Source organism: Lates calcarifer, linkage group LG7_2, assembly GCF_001640805.2.
Source record: "Lates calcarifer isolate ASB-BC8 linkage group LG7_2, TLL_Latcal_v3, whole genome shotgun sequence".
Lineage (NCBI taxonomy): Eukaryota > Metazoa > Chordata > Actinopteri > Centropomidae > Lates > Lates calcarifer.
In genome coordinates this window covers 1,538,033-1,557,288 of record NC_066854.1, presented here as the reverse complement: position 1 = coordinate 1,557,288, position 19,256 = coordinate 1,538,033, and the positions used below count along the sequence as shown (strand labels likewise).

Below are 19,256 nucleotides of genomic sequence, written 5' to 3'. Positions count from 1 at the left end.
AGACTCAACTGTGGACTTAATAAAATATTAATAAATAAATATTAATATAAATAGTCAACAGATAAATCCATAATGAGAAGAATCACAGTAAATTCCCCTCCAGCTGCCCTCCAGCTTCACACAGGTGACAGTACATTTGTTTTATTTAAAGACACTAAACTGAAAGTAAATCAAACTACAGTAGAGCCCTGCTTCTACTCGAGCTGAAAATAGTCTCTCTCTGCGCCGCCTGCCTTCCTCTCCATCCTGCGATCACAGCATTAGGTAATGATGACAGTCAAATTGTAGGTCAACGCCGCTCATGCTCGACTGCCCGGCCCTGCCAGTATTTTTCTTTCAGCAACAGCCACTGACCCTGAAGAATAACAGCGGAGGCTGAATGGAAGAGGGAGGGGGGGTGAATGAATGGATGCCCGCTGGGGTCTGTACATCTCTGGGGCCCGACCCCCGTCCCCTCATCCCCCCATCCCGACCTTATTCTATTCATTATTGTACTCTTTCTCACTACTGCCTCTTTGCTTTTCTGTCCTCTCCCTCATGTTTCATCATGTCTCCTTTGATACGTCTGTTTGTTTTTCGCTCTAAACACCAGTGATGCTCTTCATGCTTGGAAAAACAACGCTACGGGACAATGACAGAGAAAAACATAGATGGCAGATGCAGAGATTAGGATGTTTATCAGAACTTGACCTCAGTATTTGTTATAATATGTTACACTGATGATTTTCTGTCCTTTATTTGAGTATTTCCCAGCTAAATGAACAATGCAAACTTGTTCTAGCGGTGGTGGGATTTGTGGGAGCTCCTGAGACATTCCTGGTTTTAAAATCCTGCTTCAAACTTCAATTTGGTGGCACTGATTGGCTCGTTACCTCGTTATGTCTTGTTTTTTTTGTTTTTGTTTTTTACGATGGGAATTTCTCTGGACCTCCAACTACTCGTTTCTTTGTGCTCGGACTGATTAGCGTTTTTTAGGATGACATTCCCCAGCCCTCACTGCTCTGTCATTACTGGGAAATAAAAGGTTTTGTTGGCCTTTAAAGATGAATTCCTGCTTCCCATGAACATTACAGGGTCTCATTAAGAAACCAGAATAATGTTATTGGGATCTGAGCTCCAGCAGTGCATCAAGATCCCCACAATGCCTTATTGTATCACAACTGATTGAATAATTACTTAATTATTTTGGACCATTATTGTTGCCGTATCTGTGCAAACATCTGGAAAAGCTAGAGCACATAATAAATAAACAACACCTGAGAATTAAGAGATAAAACTTGCTAAATAAGTCCAGTTTTGATGCTCTCCACAACGATTTTACATGAATTTGGAGTAGGTGGTGCAGCTTAGCCTTAGATATAAGATATATCATTAATTGATTGTCAAAATAGCTGCAGATTAATTTTCTGTTGATCAACCGGACGAGTAACGGATGAAATGCTTCTAAGCTTTAAACAAGCTGTGACAATTGATGACCCTCTCCTGAAGAACTGATGAAACCCGACTGCATCTACAGACTCTACTGCATTAGATTCTAGTCGACTCTCATCTCAAGACTGCGTTTCTCTGGCCCATCTCCCCCTCGTCTTATTTACATGGCATGTCTGGTCGCATCATCACAGTTTACACTGAGCTCGCTGCCAGCGCTCGGCCTCTGTGTGCTGACTCGGAAAAAAATCAATTTCCATGACAGTGAGAGAGAGAACAGCGCAGGGATAAAGGGGGTTGAAGGGTTGTGGATCCTGCAGCAGCTCAGTTTGTTGATGTTCGCTGATATTTGAGAGCAACGCAAAGACTTGGGGCGAGAATCAGAGGGCATAGCTCCCAGACCAAACAGCTCTGAGGAGAGCTGGCAGACGGCAAGAAGGAAGAGAGGAGGACAGAACGGACCTGACGCAAGACAGAAGATCTTAGCTGGATTCATTACTTCCTGTGTCTCTTACCTTGCTGTGGGTGGTGTCCTCTGCTCCGGTGTTGAACATGCTGTAGGCCTCTAACGACGGCTGCGATAGACCCAGCAGCTGCTCTAAATCGAGCCCAGAGCTCTGGGTGGGACACTGGGACAAACAAGATGGAGGAACCTGAGTCTGCTGCAACATCTGCTGCTGCTCATGCTGGTGTTTGTGGTGACCCTGCAGCTGGCAGGGCCTCTGGTAGTGATAAATGTCTGGTGTGGTGAGGCCGTTCAGTCCTGTGCCGCCTGTGTGTGGCGTGTTGGAGACGCTGTAACCCATGTGGCTGACCTCCATGTTTGTTGGAAAGGCGGCGTGTCCATTCGGGATGTAAGATCTGTTCGTGGTGACTGCAAAGTGGCTCTGGAAACTCTGGCTGCTTACCTGCTGATGGGGCTGGAGCTGCTGCCACTGTTGACTCGACTCCAGGTGTGAGTTAAGGTGTTTGTGTTCGCCGTTCAGCTGTGAGGGTCTGAGCACAGCATGTGGGTGATGGTGGTTCTCTGTCGAGACCACCCAGTGACTGTTGGCGTCTGTAGTTCCAGGCTGGGAGACAGCCTGGATCTGAGTGTGCTGCTGCATCTGTTGCGACAGCTGGACGATGGGCGGAGGGACAGCGGGTGTCAAACACACCTGCTGGGGGACACTCTGCGCTGGTCCGAACCCACCTCTGTCCTCCTCTCCCTCGGTGCCGCTCTCCAGGGAGTCGTGGATGTAGGAGAGGATTTCATTGTTGGTGAGGAGGTCGCTGAGGGTGGGGACGTGGTTGGGGTCCAGCTCCACCTGGATCATCCTCTCGTCAAGCAGCAGGAGCTCCAAGTCTTCGGCATTCAGACCCAGGTTCTCCAGAGCACTGAAGAGCTCGCTGTTGGAGCACGTCTCGTCGCCGTCTAGGGACAGGGAGTCCAGAGTGGCGAGCAGCGGGTCGTAGCTGGACGTTTTACCATTGCACCTCCCCATCTCCCCGTTAGATACGATGGGCCAGCTGTCGCTGCTCAACAACCCGCTGAAACCGCCAGTCTCGCTTTGTTGCTCGCTGAAAAGGCTGCTGTGGTAGGACATCTTCGGCTCTGTGTCCGGCTGGCAGATGTACACCGACTCATCCTGGCTCATGAGCGCTCCCAGCAGGGACTTTGGGTCCAGTTCGTCTGCGGCGCTCTTGTCCGGTTTGCCCTTTTTGGACTTGCTGCCTTTGGCTTTGCCCTGGAAGGAGTCGGGGAAGCCGTGCAGCGGGTATCCGGTCTGGTAGAGCAGGGCCTCTCCGGTGGCGAAGGTGAAAGGGAGGTGCATAGATCGTTTCCTCAGGTGTTCCCCTCCTTCCTCATCCCTGCGGAGAGAGATGTTACGGAGAAGAAATTAACAGATGAATAAAGTAAAACAGAAAATAAAGAAGCTGTAGTTATTTTACACTTACGCTAAAGGCCTCTGGGTGGCGATGATGTAGTCTGGCTTTCCGTTCTTGTAGACGAGCCGGGCGTTGGCCTGGACCCACTTCCACCGGTTGTCCTTGGTGAGCAGCCTGAAGACGGTGAGGCCGCTCTCTCCGGTCTTTATCACTAGAACCACATCAGACAAGATATTGGAGGCTCAGTGTCGCTGCTGTTTACAAACACTCACACACACTCTGCGCTGCATTTGCTCGATCGGGATTAGGATTACAGGAGTAAATGTCTGTACTCTCCGACTCGGCCGATCATCTCGACCAGAGTGAACATACAGAGTAATATAAGTACAGGAGTTTGGGTTAGTTGCAGAATTGTCTCACCAAATTTTGAATACAGCATCATGTGTTGTTGTTATGTGCATTTATATCTTTGTGTGTCTGTGATGAACCTGCCTCCCATCTGTGCGAGCATCAGAGCGTGTCGAACATGTATGTATCTGTGTTGTATGTTTCCAAATGCATATGCATACATTTCTGTTTCTGTATGCATGACTACATGCATACCGTATATGTGTGTGTGTGTGTGTGTGTGTGTGTCTGGTAGCAGTGATGCAGGCACTGAGGGCACCATGGTTACGACTAACCAGGTCATCCGGTACGCGAGCTAAGTAGGACACTCGCTCAGAGATTTCCTACATCAGCAACACACACACAGTTTGTTTGTTTGTTTGTTGCATGTGTTAGAAATGTAATGTTGAGCCAAACATGAGACAGGGGTCAAAACACTTAAATCTGATTATCTACTCATCCTGGGTGAGTTTACTAAAACAGCAGTGAGTCACAGGGATCTCACTGAAATTTGTATTAACTGTAATGTAAACCATGCAGGCGGCGAACAGCTGTGACTTACTTCGGACGTGATTCTCGGCACAGTACAACATGTCAGCGGCGTGGATGAACTGGTAACCCGAACCACGAACCCTCAGCTCCGCCTCGGTGTATCCCAGAACGATTTTACCCCTGAAAATCCAGGAAGATTTAATGGATACAGACACGATTTATTAACTTAAACACACTCTGTGACTGACTGCTCCAAAGTAACTGTACGTACTTTGCGTCGCAGGCCATTGGCGTGAAGTCGAGCTTGTGCTTGGTCCTGAAGATCATGTTCCTCGTCCTGATTTCCAGGATGGCTGGAGGCTGAAGGGGCGTCGCGATGGCGAAGAGGGCGAGCTGAGGAGGCGGCGGCGGCGGTGTACCGTCCTCTGTGCTGTCGCAGCGCTGACGGCTCTGACCGTGGAGGAACTTCAGCCGACCCTGGATGTTCAACGCCTGAGAGGACAGAGACATTTCACATCAGTAAATCAGGGTCGCTTCTGAGTGCCCCTCCACAATAAAAGTCTCTTCTGTGCTGCTACAGCATTAGCAGTGTACTATCGTTAGCTTTTGTTGTCAAAAGACCAGTTCCCAGCACAAAAAGTACTCCAAGTGAACTGGACTGATGCCAGGGAAGAACTAGGGTCAACATCAGGCTGATGTAATAGAGGGACCTTTGTCCTCCTCTCCCCTTGTGGCATCTCGTGTGAAGACCCCACCCCCCACCCCCCATCTCTTCTCTGTTAGCTCTGGTTAATTGACTTTGGTGGGTTTAAGGGCCTGCAGCCGTGATGTCAGGAATCTAGCCCTGAATAGCAGGAGGGATTACGAAAAACAAAGCCATAGCGACACAAGTACAAACCTGGCTTACTGCTCACGCAAACGCACTGGGAGGGAGAACGGAGAGGCACAGGTTCGAAGCCCAACGTGTGCCCGGCTCAAGGGTCTTTGAGCAATCACTTAAAGATCCGCAACTTGACCTCTGACCTCTCTGTGAGTGTCAGCAGGAGAAGAAGTGCCTTGCTCATGGGGAGGCACCATTTATAGGGATTTGTGCAGCCATGTTTTTCCCTCCATCTGCAGCTAATTGTCTTAGTGAGAGCAGCAGCGGCCGGTCTGGAGCTACCAACCCTGACTAAGCAAGTTCCCCCTCCACCCCCCACCCCCCACCTCTGCTCTCGTCTCCTCTGGGTGGTGGGTGGATTAAGGCCCTTTTCCCCACGACCCCGAGGCCTCTCTTAAGGCGGATTACAGGAGTAAATGGTGGCTTCTGATCCCTGAGGTACTCTGAGGTGGCACGCCATACTGCCAGCAGCATCAACAGGCCTCAAATCACTAGATATGAATTCACTTTATCACTTTGTCTGAGTGGGAACTGCCACATCATCGATTTAAATCCCTGTGTTTATAAACTAGATAAAAAAGTTCCCTCCCCTGATTAAATGTGATAACAGGACACCAGATGGGACATTACACACCAAACGCTTTTTAGGAAACAGATTCATCTAACCAGGAAGCCGGAGGAGTTGTCCAACAAACAGCGGAAGCGGCAGACGAAGCCTCTCTCCAGGAAAGACGAGTTTTCGGGAGGAAGCTGGTCGGGGTTGTAGCTCACCAGGCAGGGAGAGGTCGACACTGAATCGCCATCTGAGGACGATAGAAATCTCATTTTATTACTGTTTGACTGTTAGTGTGTGTGTGTGTTTGTGTCATCTGCTGACCCCTAATTCAGGATGACAGGTGTGTGTAATTTGTGTGTGCACAGTATGTACAGTAAGAGCATCTGTGTGCTGGTGAAAGCAACTGTGTGAGTTTGTTTTGCTGATGAGTTCACTGCTGTGTTAGTGTGTGTGTGAGCTGTAACATTTAGACCACATCTCAGGAGCCTTTAGTTAAAGGTCACCTCTTCTCGCCTCTCTGTACGACCTCAGTTTCGACTCAGAAGGGCAAAAAATTTGATATTTTGAGTTTTTAGGGTATTTTCACATAAATAAAATCATCACAGGACACTAGGATCTTCCAAACTTAAGCCTGGGAACACACTAAAAGATTTTTAAATCCACACACGTGACACCATATTTCACAGTTTTGTTTTCTTACAGTGTGTGATGTGCAACAAGAATAGATTCACCACCAACAACCTCCAAGAGTATGAACTCTCAAAACTCCAAATCTCACACGATCAAAAGTGAGTAAACAAACATGGCGGACTTCTTCTGAGACTTCTTCTCCTAATCTGTCTGAGGCAAAGGTAAAAGCTGTACGACAAATAAAGAAGAGTGTACAGACTTCCTCAAGAAGCTCAGTGGAAAGGAAAACGACGCTTTGTCGCAGTGGTTCTGCAGGACATCCCTGAAACTCTATATCCTGGACGCTCTTCTTGAGAGAAGAACGTGGGAGTAAATCTTGATTCATATGTAGTGTTATTCAGACCTTATGTAAATGAAAATGAGTAAATTTACCTGTTTTTATGTGGAAAATAGGTCATTTTCTAAATTTCATGATCCAGGTCACAGAATTTGTGTTCTATAAAGCTGTAAATTCACAGCTCTAAAAGCATTTAGCAACAATATGCTCATGTCTTAATTAGACTTGTCGTGACATTTAGACTAATGCTCCAGATTAAAACTCATTAATTAAATATAATGACATTCATGGTATTTGCGGCGCCCTCCATTAGACACATTAGTAACACACACCCACACACACACACAGCGTGGAGATGCTGCTGAAGTGAACTGGGTGTGTTTGTAAGAGACAGACCTGTTGAGGGATCTGTGGGGGATCGGAGGCTGGTGGGGGGGTTCAGGGCCCAGTGCAGGTTCCTCCTGAACTCCTGCTGGTCTTCAGTGTGGATCAGCTCAAACACACTCTGATGCATCACGTCAGTCTGGCAGGAAAACAACACACAGCAAACAGAGATCAGGTGAATAAAAAAAATCTAAATCTAAAGGCTGAAAATGAGACTGTGTGGGTAAAGATGGATGTTTTGTTGAAGCAGGTACCCTGAGGGGTGCGTTTGATTCTGTTTGCCTTGAAGTGGAGCCAAGAGAAATCAAGTGTCGCTGAATGTTTGATTCAAAAAGCTGACACGGAGCCAAAGACCCACCGTGACCCTGATATCTGTCGTCCGGACCCAGCGTGACCTGGCTGAGGTCCAGACTGGAACCACCCTCCACCCCCACTGAGGGAGGGGTCAAAACCAGGTCATTGCAAAGGAATGTTGACAGGCAGAAGTGTTACGTGAAATAACAGCAAAATGAAAAGGGGAGTTTATTTTTCTCAGTCTCTGTTTTTGCGCTAAGCTAAAAGAAACATCCCAGTAAGGAATAGGAATGTGCTTAGATTATCTTAGCTTAGCACAAGACACTGAGAGAGAAAATAAGTAAACTTAAATCTTGTGACCAAAGCACAGAAAATTTAAAGCTGCTGTTTAACTTCATATCCAGACGTCTGATCAGACATTTTAACACATAAAAGTTTAACTTTATACCTTTAAAGTTTTATTATTAGTCCATTAGTTTTATTAACTGTATTTGTTGGCTTGTCTGTATTTAGAAACAGACAAAACACTGTCTGTGTCTCCACAAATTTCCCTTCTGTCACTCCTCGTCTGCCTTTTCTTTTTCTATATCTCTGGATTTCTTGTTTACCTGCTTGTATCCACTGTTGTGTCTTATTTCATGGGTGCTACAACAGCTGTTGACACCCAGTGTTTTATTTGTTTAAAAAACAGCAGCTTCACTGAAGATTTAGGTTGTGTTTGGTAAACGAGAGGTGACGCGCCTCAGGTGGACGAGGAAACGAGGGGTGAGAGGTGATGATCACACCCTGGCCTGGCAACGAAAGTGTGTGTGAAGATGTTGATGTACAGTGTCTTACTGTGTCTGTATTTGGACGGTGTGTGTATGTATGTGTGTGTCAGACAGACAGTCAGACAGACTTTGGATAATTTGATAATCACATTCTCCAAAATGAGATTAGACTGGAGGCCATGGTGCGTTGTTGAGAAGCCAATTGGATTAAATCTCTCTCTCCATATGTGCACTCGTTTCAATCCTCTGGACGCTGAGAGGACGATGCGTTCACTTGCTGCTCTCTTGGTTTGTTCAAGTCCAATGAGGCAAACACCTGCAGCTCTGTCTAACTATCATGTCCTCCACTTCTTCTTCTTTGGTGCTGTGCAGTTAGTGGTGCGATGCTCTGTCCTGGAGACACCTGCAGACTCACCTAATTCCTCATAATCCATAATCCAAAAGCACATTCAGTCCAACTCTTATGAGAGCGAGACTATAAATGGATATACACCGATCAGCCACAGCATTAAAACCTGGGGGTGTAACGATACAATTAACTCACGGTACGTGCCAAACTCAAGGTGGACAGGAGGATCAGCGACTGAAAATTGTTCAGGAAATTTCCCGGGAGTTTTTACCTGATGGAAGCCGAGGTAATCCTGGATGGTGTGGGAGCAGAAGAAGATGATTCCCTCAGCCGTCACCACGAGGATGAAGCCGTTCAGGGCCTGCAGAGAGAAAATATATTGTTTAATTCTTGTTTATTAAGATGATAAGTCCTCACTTTACTAGTTTGGGAAATAAGGACTCATGTCACCTACATTTAAGATTCAACACAGGTAGTTTTACCTGACAAACCCAGCTCATGTTGTCACATTCATTTATAGTTACATGGAATAATCTCAGCATGAAATCTGCTTGCTAGAAATTTCATGTTTTAGCTTGTTAGAAACAAACTAGTACAAAGGCTTTAAAACCAGAGAGAAATGGGACAGTGGAGAGGATAAAAGACATGAAAACAGGGGTGAGACTTCTCCTCCCGGGTGGAGAGAGGAAGACAAGGGGAAGAGGAGAAGGAAAGGCCGAAGTCGAGCGGATGTCAGTTCAAAGTGAAGTCATGTGGAGGAGGAGAAGGAGGTCACTACTGGATGACTAACACCTCCATCATCGCTCCTCCTCGGGCCTCGGGGCTCAGTGAGGAGGTGATGACACTGAGTCCAGTCGCTGCAGCGGCGTCCTGCCAGCATCCACCTACACCGCGGTGATGAGGATGACGACAATACAGTCTTTATTCGAACAGACATGAGCGCTGATACACTCCTCATTCACATGTAGGCTCAGATGGTATTCTAACTGCTGAGTCAAAACTTTACATTTCCTCTTGAAACCTTCTTCTCAAAATCCATTACACCATGTCAAAAATACATTAGAATCAGAGCTAAAACAAGACGGTTTCTCTTGGCTGTTGAATAATTCACATGTTAGAGGGAGGAGGGTCTCAGTCCTGGTCAGGGTTAATTACTTTATTCTGACTGGATCAAGACTGTGCTGAATAAATATAAACACGTTTATTTTGAGGTAAACAAAGATACCGGCAACATTACTCGTCAATATCACAACATAACAGCATATTATGTCATTATTATGTTATGTTATTATACTATTAAAGCAGCATATTTATTATTATATATATTTTTGATAATTAATGTATTGTTTCAGACATTTACGGAGAAGAAAATGTAAAAAAAACTCTGGTTTTAGCCTCTTAATTATGAGGATTTGCTGGTTTCTTTGTTTTTAATCACTGTAAATATAATATTTTGGGGGTTTTAGACATTTTACAGACTGAATTATTAAGAAATTAACCATAAAGTTTCCAAGAGATTAATCACTGATGAGAATAATCATTACTAGCAGCCTGACTTTTCATATTTACTGTATATACACAGGTTTGACCCATTTCCCAGAGCTATTTCAGAGTGAGACAACCACTCAAAACAAGCAAATTTCAATAAAAAATGTAAATTAGTTATGATATAATTATAGTACACTGGTTTTTATATTTTCCTAGCATCAGTTTCTTTATACTGAATCAACAGACATTTGATTTTGCTGATAAATTAAAATACAATCCCTCAAAAACCATCTATAACTGATCTATGACCAGGTTAGTCTTTAAGATTTTAAATGCCAAAAAGCAGCAATGTACAGTAAGTGACCACGCCCAGGACTTTCCAACACACACACACAGCCTGCACACATAGACTACACACACAGTGTACACAGTGTGCAGTGACATACATGCACTGTGTATAAATATTTACTGTAGATTCATCTGTCTGCAGAAAACACACCGCTCTTTCTCTCTGTCTCATGTTTGGCCAACCTCTCTCTCTCCTGAGACTGTGTATGTGTGTGTGTGTGTAGTGTTTGTTGTTGCCTGGAAGATGACAACCCAACAACAGCAAACACAGCCTGGAAACACAGGAACACTCCGTGTTTCGCTTCCTGTCTCGTTATTTACCGTAGAAGAAGAAGAAGAATTTCCCCAAAACATTTTGAAATCAGCTGTTATCATCACGTTTCCTGTTCCTGTTTTGTTTGACTTCCTTTATCACACACACACATATATACAACAGGGGAGCGTTTGAGATTTGGTGTTACACTGTGACCAAGAATATTAAACACACACACACACTCCTTCATCTAAACCCCCCCTCCCTTCAATAATAGATGTGTTCACCGGCTCTGTATAATTCATGGAGCGGTGTCTGTAATGGAACAGAGCAGCTGAAGGCAGGAAGCTGCTGCTCCCTCCACACCGACACGTCTTTGATTCTTCACTGCTGCTGCTGCTGTGACAAACTCACTCCTCTGGGATCAATACATCGATCAATAAACTGACTCAGGTCAGAGAGAGTGAGTGTGTTAACTTCTCTCTGAGGCTGTGCACTCAAGACCTGATCGTCCACATCTGGACCGAGCGAGCAACAGGCTCCACCTCTGTTCAGTTCATTTACACCATCATCACACAAACCTGTCAGGCTGATAAACTGCTTTTTTACATCTTGAAGTTCCCTTTAATTGATTTATATAATGGAAGCTGTCTCTGTCTCTCTAGTCCTGAACCAAAAAGGAAAGACGTCTCTGCTGCAAGTCCCAGTAAACAAGACATTTCTCCTGCTGTCCTGCTGTGCAGAGCAGCCTCTCCTCCATCAGACGGCTAACACTGACCTAAAAGAGCCAAGATCCTGTTGTTATTGTTGATGTGTGCTGACTCACAGCGTGACGCACCGGGAGAAAAAAGCCCTCACTCAGAGCCTCAGAGCCAGGAGGGGGGTGACTGGTGGTTAGACGATAGCTACTTCCTGACAGCTTTAACGTAAATTCAAGATGTGGACAGGTAGCATTGAGCCTCACCCACCTGCAGCAGCAGCTCCCCCTCAGGTACGCGACCGTCTGCAGATCCTGTCATCTTGCCGTCGTCATGGTGATCGCCTCCTTTGTTCATGCCATTGGACAGCTGGTTCTTCAGCGCCACTAGAGAAACAGGGAGGATACTTTTCAGGATATTTTCAGGTTTTATTCTCTGACATAAAATCCGTCAGTGGTGTAGTTGGTTTATAGCTTTTTATTTCTGGAGAGGAAATTCAGACACAGTGCCTCTGTTAAAAGCATGTTCATATCTTCAATAATAACACCTCAAAAGTCCAGTACCAGTTGGTCTAAACTAAAGAGTTAATAAACAAGTTACTGAATTAATCCACAGGAAAAACAACTGCAGACATAGTTAAAAAAACATTTGGATCCTCTTTGCTAACAGTCTGTTTTTGGGTCCAGGATTGTCTTTTGCAGTTGCATCCTGTGGCAGTTTGTACAAACCGGCCAGAGAAGCTGATCTTAAGTGAGTGGGAGCTGTTTGTTAAAGGAGAGAACCAGAGGGAGTAACACCTTTACAGAGACAGAGAGGGGATTTCAGGACACAAGATGGAGGGAGTAACACTCACAGAGAAGGTGAGAAGAGGGATGGAGTAACGCCTATAGGAAAGGCAAAGAAAGAGGAGTGACACAGAAATATTTTCATCTGTGTTCAGGGTTTATTGTGACTGAAACATTTCCTGTCGGGTCAGGCGGACAAAGGGGGCTTTGCCATGACCCCTGAGACAAAAACACAGAGGCCAGCAGTGTGCCTTTGACCCTGGGGACAAAATCTATTTGAGTGGGTCAAGTCTGAGAGAAACAAAGAGCTTTTCTGAAGCAGTGGTGGTGACGTTAATGGAAGAGGAAATCTCAGACAATGCAGAGGCCGAAGGTTCGACTGGTTAAACTGCTTCTTCTGATCTTGCCCCAAATCCCCCACGGGGATCAATAAAGGTCCATCGTATCTCTTCATTATGGTGAATGTTGGTCTTTGTGTCTGCTGGGCGTCAGAGGTAATCGCACGGGACAGAAACCAACCACAAAAACCTTGATATGGATCCAGAACATCAGTTTATGTGGGCGCAGAAGCCATTTTTGTTTACATTTTGACGAGATGAAGGCTCAGCTGGGATCGAAATATCATGTATTTAAATATTTTTGTGGTATTAAGTCAATGCAGATGTAATTTTTTCACTTAAAGTTTAGGGTTTGGCAACTGACTCTCAAATATCAAAGCAGGATAAAAGATTTTTGTCATTAGATGTCTGGATCCTGAGCAAACAGTTGTTCTCCACATCTCGTTCCTGCCCAAAAGTGTCATAGAAAAACACAGATTTTTATAGTGAAACTGCTTTATTTGGTGTTTTTACTGATTTTAAATACTTGGTCTGTTTGTTTTGGAGAGGAGGAGACCTCTGAGGAGAATTCAGCTCCCAGTAAAAATCTCCTGAACGACTGACGCTGAAGGAGCCCTAACCTAAAAACAAGCTGAGCTAACACTAGCAGCAGCTCAGCTAACAGCCAAAGAGCACCACAAAAACACAGATTTTTAACATAAAACTACTTTATTCCATTTTTTTTCCTGTTTTAATCATCAGGTCTGTTTGTTTTGGAGAGGAGGAGACATCTGAGGAGAATTCAGCTCCCAGTAAAACCCCACCATTATGCCTTATTTGCACCAACAGTAACCTTAACTCCAAAATGACTCCGCATATAAAAATAAACTCTCACTGAGCTGCACCCAAACCTTTGTCTGACACAGCTCAGTGTACTGTAAGCTCACAAGGCCAAGAGAAGAGCAGAAAAAGCATGTTGACTATCAATAATTAAGAGGTAGAAGGGGTGGAGGGTGGAGGAGAAGGTAGATGGAGGTGGTGGTGGGTTATTTTGACGCTCTGACGTCATGACCAGGAGCCGCCGGCAAGAACAAACACCCCAAGGCGACCAGGAGGAAGAGGGGGAGGAGGAGGGACATTTGTTGGCACAACGGAGGGCGACAAGGACACCAACAGCCGATAAAAACATCACAACAGACGCTCTTCAGTTGGCGGAGCCACTTTACAGAGGAAGAGAGGAAACATTACGGAGGCTGCAGCAGCTCCACAGTTAGAGGAGGAAGAGATCAGGTGATACTGCTGAAGGTGAAATCTTTAATAAAAATGCTCCTCCAATATTGATTTATATTGTAATTTACAATTCAGTTTGTTGTTTTTAGCTACAGTTTGCCTGGAATCATTAATTTAGACAAAGATATTTTGTGAAATGATGACATAACACACACTTAGGCATTCAACTAATGATTATTAAGGTCTATTATGAGCTCCAAGAGATCGAGATGAGGCCTTTAAATGTCTAGTTTTGTCTCGAACAACTGTCCCAAACCCAAATATATTTCTCACATTTTAGCAGCTTAAACCTGCAAATGTCTGTTTGATAAATGACCACAAGGATCAGTGTTTAACATTTACAGGGACCTAAATCCTCAGAAATGGAAAATAATACACATAATTATGTTTTTACTAGTGTCGCACCTTAAACTAATAATCATTGTGTTTTCGTTCAATTAGAATGAACTATTTATATCTACATAGGGAGTCTGCCATGTTTCTACAGTAGCCCAGAATGGACAAACTGAACACTTTTTGTGTTTTTACGTTTGTGCTGCCGCTTGAGCAAGAAAGGTATTATCTATAGTTTTACAGACTAACAACTGAATAAAATATCTAAATACAGCTGTATAAATGAACCTCTTCAAACAAAAACTGCAGTAAACAAAATGCATCAGTCACATCAGTTCACTCATTTCTCCAACAACTATACACAACAGCCAGTGGGTCACAGATTAAACCTACCCACTGTCAGCACCAAGTCTCTTCCACTGTCTGCAGTCACGATGACACAAACAATGACCCGTCTAATCCAGCATCTCATCCCCCACCACCAGCGTTCAAAAGGTTTGTGACCGAAATTAATTTTTCACAAGTTCAGTCGAGTGCAGCAGCAACAACGGTGAGGAGTATCTGCAGACTACTGTGTGTTGGTGGGTGTTGGGCTTAACATGATTTGTGTTAAATATTCATCACGGACTGACGAGACTTTATTTTATTATTTTAATTGAACTCTATCAGTCTGTCTAGTATAATGCATGTAACAGAGACAGAAACAATAGAAAACACAGGCTGTTGTATTACATAAGTAAGCACTAATCTGCTCTGAGCTCTTGGCAGATGGCTTTACATGTAGACAGATGTGGACTAACATACACACACTTGCTTTATAAATAAAGTTTACACTTCAAAAACTTTATTTTTCTGCAGCTGATGACTGACAGCGGGGTAAATGTGATAACAACTGACCCGTAGAGTTCAGCGGTTTTACCAGGCGCCCTGAACATGGCACAGACGACCAAAACAAAGTCCTGACCTCAACAGAAACATTTTGTTTCCCCTGCATTTGCTGCCTCATGAGGTGGAATAAAGTCAGACACACAAAGAAAAAACAACAACAAACAAACAATCTGAAGTTAGGAAACGAGTTTTGGGAAGTTGAAAGTTATTTTTTTAATTTTTCAGAGAGGATTTATGAGCTTAACTTTAACAAACAAGGTCAATTAACGTCACGTCAACCTGATTATTATGTGTGATTCACGTCTGAGTAAAACTAATGAGCCCGGTGACCTTTGACCTAAGGAACCAGTCGCCTAACAGATGACTCCTTGAGTCTAAATATATATAAAAAAAAACACATAAATAAAACAAAACCCTGTGGCAGTGTTTTGGGATTCACAGATTAAAACAGTGACTGAAGCTTCTTTATTTATTGATTCATGTGATGGGTTTATGTATAATCAGTCTGAGCAGGTTGTAGCTCACAGCGCTGGATTTTTCACCAGATGATGATGAAGAATAATTAGTGCATCAACCACAAAAAACACCAGAGGGATTTTTGTGAAATCCAGTCCGGTTGAGATGACTCTAGCTCTTAGTTAAAGAGCAGATATGAGTGTATCTCTCAGTATCTTTAACATGTGTTTAGACGAAACACAGAGTGAATTTTAGAGATAAACAACTGCATATAAAGACAAACAGATGCACATTTGTTCTGGTCAATGCGAACAGAGACAAATTTGTTAATTTGAGATGAAAACATTTACTTATTCTGCAGCTTTATGACTCCAATTAATGAATGTACAGGAGAAAAATACAATAATACGCGAGTCAAAAGTTTAAAAGTGGGCACCTGTCTGCCCCCTTCCCTCCTCTGAAGGTCTGTAAATCAGCTACGAATGGATTATCCCGTCGTGTTTTTATTCTCAGACGCTTTCATCTCCTTTCTGCTCGCTGAAACGCCGCCATCTCCTCAGACCGACTGTTTCCACGCGGCTGAGACTTTCGGACAAGTGTTGCCTCGCAGCCATGGGCGAGAGGAGCTGACCTACAATATGCTGCAGTTGTGTATTGTAAGACATTATGATAAAGTGGGGGTTGTCCAGGGGTCGTGGTGATAAGAGTCTGAGGTTAAAGCCTTTGAGGATACACAAGGTTTTCTCACATTATTCACAACATTTTTGGTCCAATAAAAAATGTATGCAGAAAATATGCACGTCAATATTTCAAGACAGCTCCTAAGACTTCTGGTATAATGTCCAAAAACAGACCTAATTGATCAGATTTAGTTGATATCACAATCAGTTTTTCAGCTTTCATACACATGTTGTCACATTTTGTAATCATTGTGAGTGATGTAACATAAAGTCAAAGCCGTTTCACATTATTACAGGTGCTGAAACGTGCACTGGGAGTAGTTAGAGCTGTTAATTAAGTCAAATGTTCCTGGTTTGAGGGATTCAGATATTCCAGATGTTCAGTGCGGTTTCAGGATTTTTCTGGCTGAGCAGATTACTGAGGGCTGTTTGTTGTTTTTGGACGAACTCTCAGTCTGATTTTAATAGTAAATCTGTGAACACATTCAGGTCTGCCACACACTCACACACACCTACATCCCAGAATCCATCTGCTGTGCCTGTAAGCCTGCTAACTCCTCGACAAAGCTGATCCTCTGCACTTCAACACTTCTTAAACTGAGCCTGAATCCAGCCCAGACACACAGGTCAGAACCTCTACCACCCATTTCTGAGCCTGAATCCAGCCCAGACACACAGGTCAGAACCTCTACCACCCATTTCTAAATACAAAATGTAAAATGTTATTTTTAAACACCACAGAACATTTGAATTTGGAGCATTAATAAATGTGTATGTTGTTAAAATAAAATTAATTTTCTTTCTTCAAAAGAACGGTGTTGTGATTTTGAACACATGTACGCAATGGTGGAAAACTAACATTAAGAGGGGAAACTAACTGATGCTACCTAGCTAACTGTTATCTGCTCTCATAGCTGTTGCATTTCAAGACAGCATCATTCTGAATTTGGCATGGAGTGATAGGTGGTGCTCCTGTAGGTGCTTCTACCATGAGAACAGCATGATGGAAAATATTAGTGGTTCTGAAACCTTGACTTTTTTCACACCTTGAATGTGTATCTCCCTTCAGCTTCTGTCCATTGTTTGAATTATTAACTGCTGTGTCACACTTTCAACACAAACTGACTCTCATGTAAATCCATATAAATGCCAACAGGGAGGAACAAGTTGAGGCAAAGGATTTGTTTTGTTTTTTGATCTGAATGTGAAACTTTGCTTTCTCTCCAAGTCTGAGTAAAAACCTTGACTTGGACTCTCAGGACTGTACTCTCTTTCTTCCTGTTTAAAACCCTCCACCCCTGTCTGTTTCTGCCTCTGTGTCCTCTGGTCCTGTGCGAAGTGTGAGAAGCTATTTCGGTTTTTCAGGAGGCGGGGAACGAAAGGCAGCTGTTTTAAGATCAGCTTCTCTATGTCTCTCATCTGTCTCAACTTTGCCACTATTATTAAAACCATTTACAACCCATAATCTGCTGCTTCTGACCACCATTTTGAACAGCGTTTCCTACCTGAGAAGAAGCTCTTTGTGCGGAGGAAGCTGACGCTGAGCCTCAGGATGGACAGCTTGTCCAGGCTGGAGATGACGTCGTCGGAGAAGGGCAGCAGGCTGGCAAGCCGGTCCAGCTCCGAGTTCAGGCGGTCGCGGTGGCGTTTGGACGGGTTAGACTTGGCGCCTTCGGCAGGGGTCGACTTGACTCTGGATACGAAGTTTGAACGTTATCAAGTGAATATTTATCACCTCAGAAACAGATGTTTACGGTCATATATGAGTGGAATAAGACTTAGTAAGGAGAAATAAAAAGGGAAAACTAGATGCTAAACGGTCAAATAATGGATGTAAAATCTGATTTTAAACTATTATAGCGACTTCACAAAATGCCAGAAAAATCTAGGAAGCCTTGTTGATGCTCCAGATAAAAAAGAAAGCAACTGACCCCTGAGGGGGGAGACAAAACTTGGCTCTTAAAGAAGGTATTTACAGAGCACTCTCTTGTGGACAAACTACGCATAAATACACTGTTTTTAAATGACCCTACATTTAGCTTTGACATTACATCAGCTGACATATGCCAACATGTCTGTCATCAGCTAATACTGGTCAATATAATGATCTAAGATGCTTCAGATGAAATGGAAGAAAATATTTTCATTTTTGATTCATCTCATGTTTATTTTCTTGATAATCAATCAATCGTTGTGTTTAGAAAATGTCAGGAAAGTGACCTTAACAGTCATCATAATAGTTGAAGATTAATTATGAGATGATTGACTGATTGAATTTGAGGGGGGTTTATGTTTGTTTGTTTGTTTGTTTTTTTACCTCTACGCTCTTGAGTATGAACACATTTAATACATGTTTTTCAAACAGGTTTAAGCATATACAAGGATATTTAAATGCTTATTTATTCTGTATTTGTGAACAGATTTACCTTCTTCTATTGAGACATATTAAACATTATGCACCTGTGTTTTAACGCCTCATTCAGGTGTCCTCAGGAGGAGTTTTATTTGCTTTTAATTACATTATACTGTGTTTTTGAACCATTTTTTCTGTGTTTACATGCTGCCTGAAAATGCTGAATAGGGGGACTTTAAGTTAAGTGTTTCCACTGTGTGTTTATTGAGCTGTGGTTGACAGAAATCACTTAATTGCTGCTTAAATAACGCAAATGATGACTTACCCCTTCTGCGCAGGTTTTCTTCTTTTCCGTCCAGCATACATGTTGTTGTTGTTGTTTATTTCAATTAATCACAGTGGATCTGGAGGACATCCATAAACTTAAACAAGCTCCAGACAGTAGAATCCAGTAGAAACCAGCGGCTCTCGCAGTCCCAGGGATCAGAGGCATGTGATTCATCTGCTCTCATTAACTGACAGACAGGACACCGCTTTAAGCTAAAACATCCGCAGCCGGTCCGTTACCGTTAGCTAACAAATAGAAAACCGCTAATTTAAAGCTACGTGGATATAAAATGAGTTAAACAGAAGCCACAGCTAAAGATAGATAATTTACTGTGTGAACTCACTATAAAACAGACGCACTAACAGCCTCCTGTCGAAGTGCTATCACGGGAGAACTATCGCAGTTATCCCGTCCGTGGCGCTCCGCCGGTGCGTCAACTACCGCGGACGTTCCGCGGTAAAAAGCTCCGGTTAAACTTAGCATTCCGAGGGCGACATTTTCACCGAATTAAGCCGTTAAAGTTCAGCTTTCCTGCTCCCGTCCTCTCCCCTCTCTCTCCCTCTCTGGACCCTCTCCACTCCTGCTGGTGCTGCTCTCCTCTGTCTCCCCTCTCGACCAGAGCGCGCTGCTCGGGCAATGGCACTGATTTGTCGACGGGAGCGC

The 19,256-nt window shown here is 43.8% G+C and overlaps 1 protein-coding gene across 2 annotated transcripts in view; it reads right to left on the bottom strand.

Annotated features, from left to right (window-relative positions):
- ahr1b (aryl hydrocarbon receptor 1b) overlaps nt 1-19,256 on the bottom strand; it is a 24,306-nt gene extending 5,050 nt beyond the window's left edge. For both annotated transcript variants that reach the window (XM_051066039.1, XM_051066038.1), the window contains exons 1-10: nt 18,591-19,256; nt 17,418-17,605; nt 11,434-11,549; nt 8,648-8,737; nt 6,976-7,102; nt 5,723-5,859; nt 4,448-4,668; nt 4,247-4,356; nt 3,367-3,508; nt 1,944-3,279 (exon numbers count right to left, since the gene is read on the bottom strand). In XM_051066039.1, the coding sequence (XP_050921996.1) occupies nt 1,944-3,279; nt 3,367-3,508; nt 4,247-4,356; nt 4,448-4,668; nt 5,723-5,859; nt 6,976-7,102; nt 8,648-8,737; nt 11,434-11,549; nt 17,418-17,605; nt 18,591-18,631 (2,508 nt within the window). In that variant the 5' untranslated portion in view covers nt 18,632-19,256. The remainder of the gene's footprint in view (nt 1-1,943; nt 3,280-3,366; nt 3,509-4,246; nt 4,357-4,447; nt 4,669-5,722; nt 5,860-6,975; nt 7,103-8,647; nt 8,738-11,433; nt 11,550-17,417; nt 17,606-18,590) is intronic.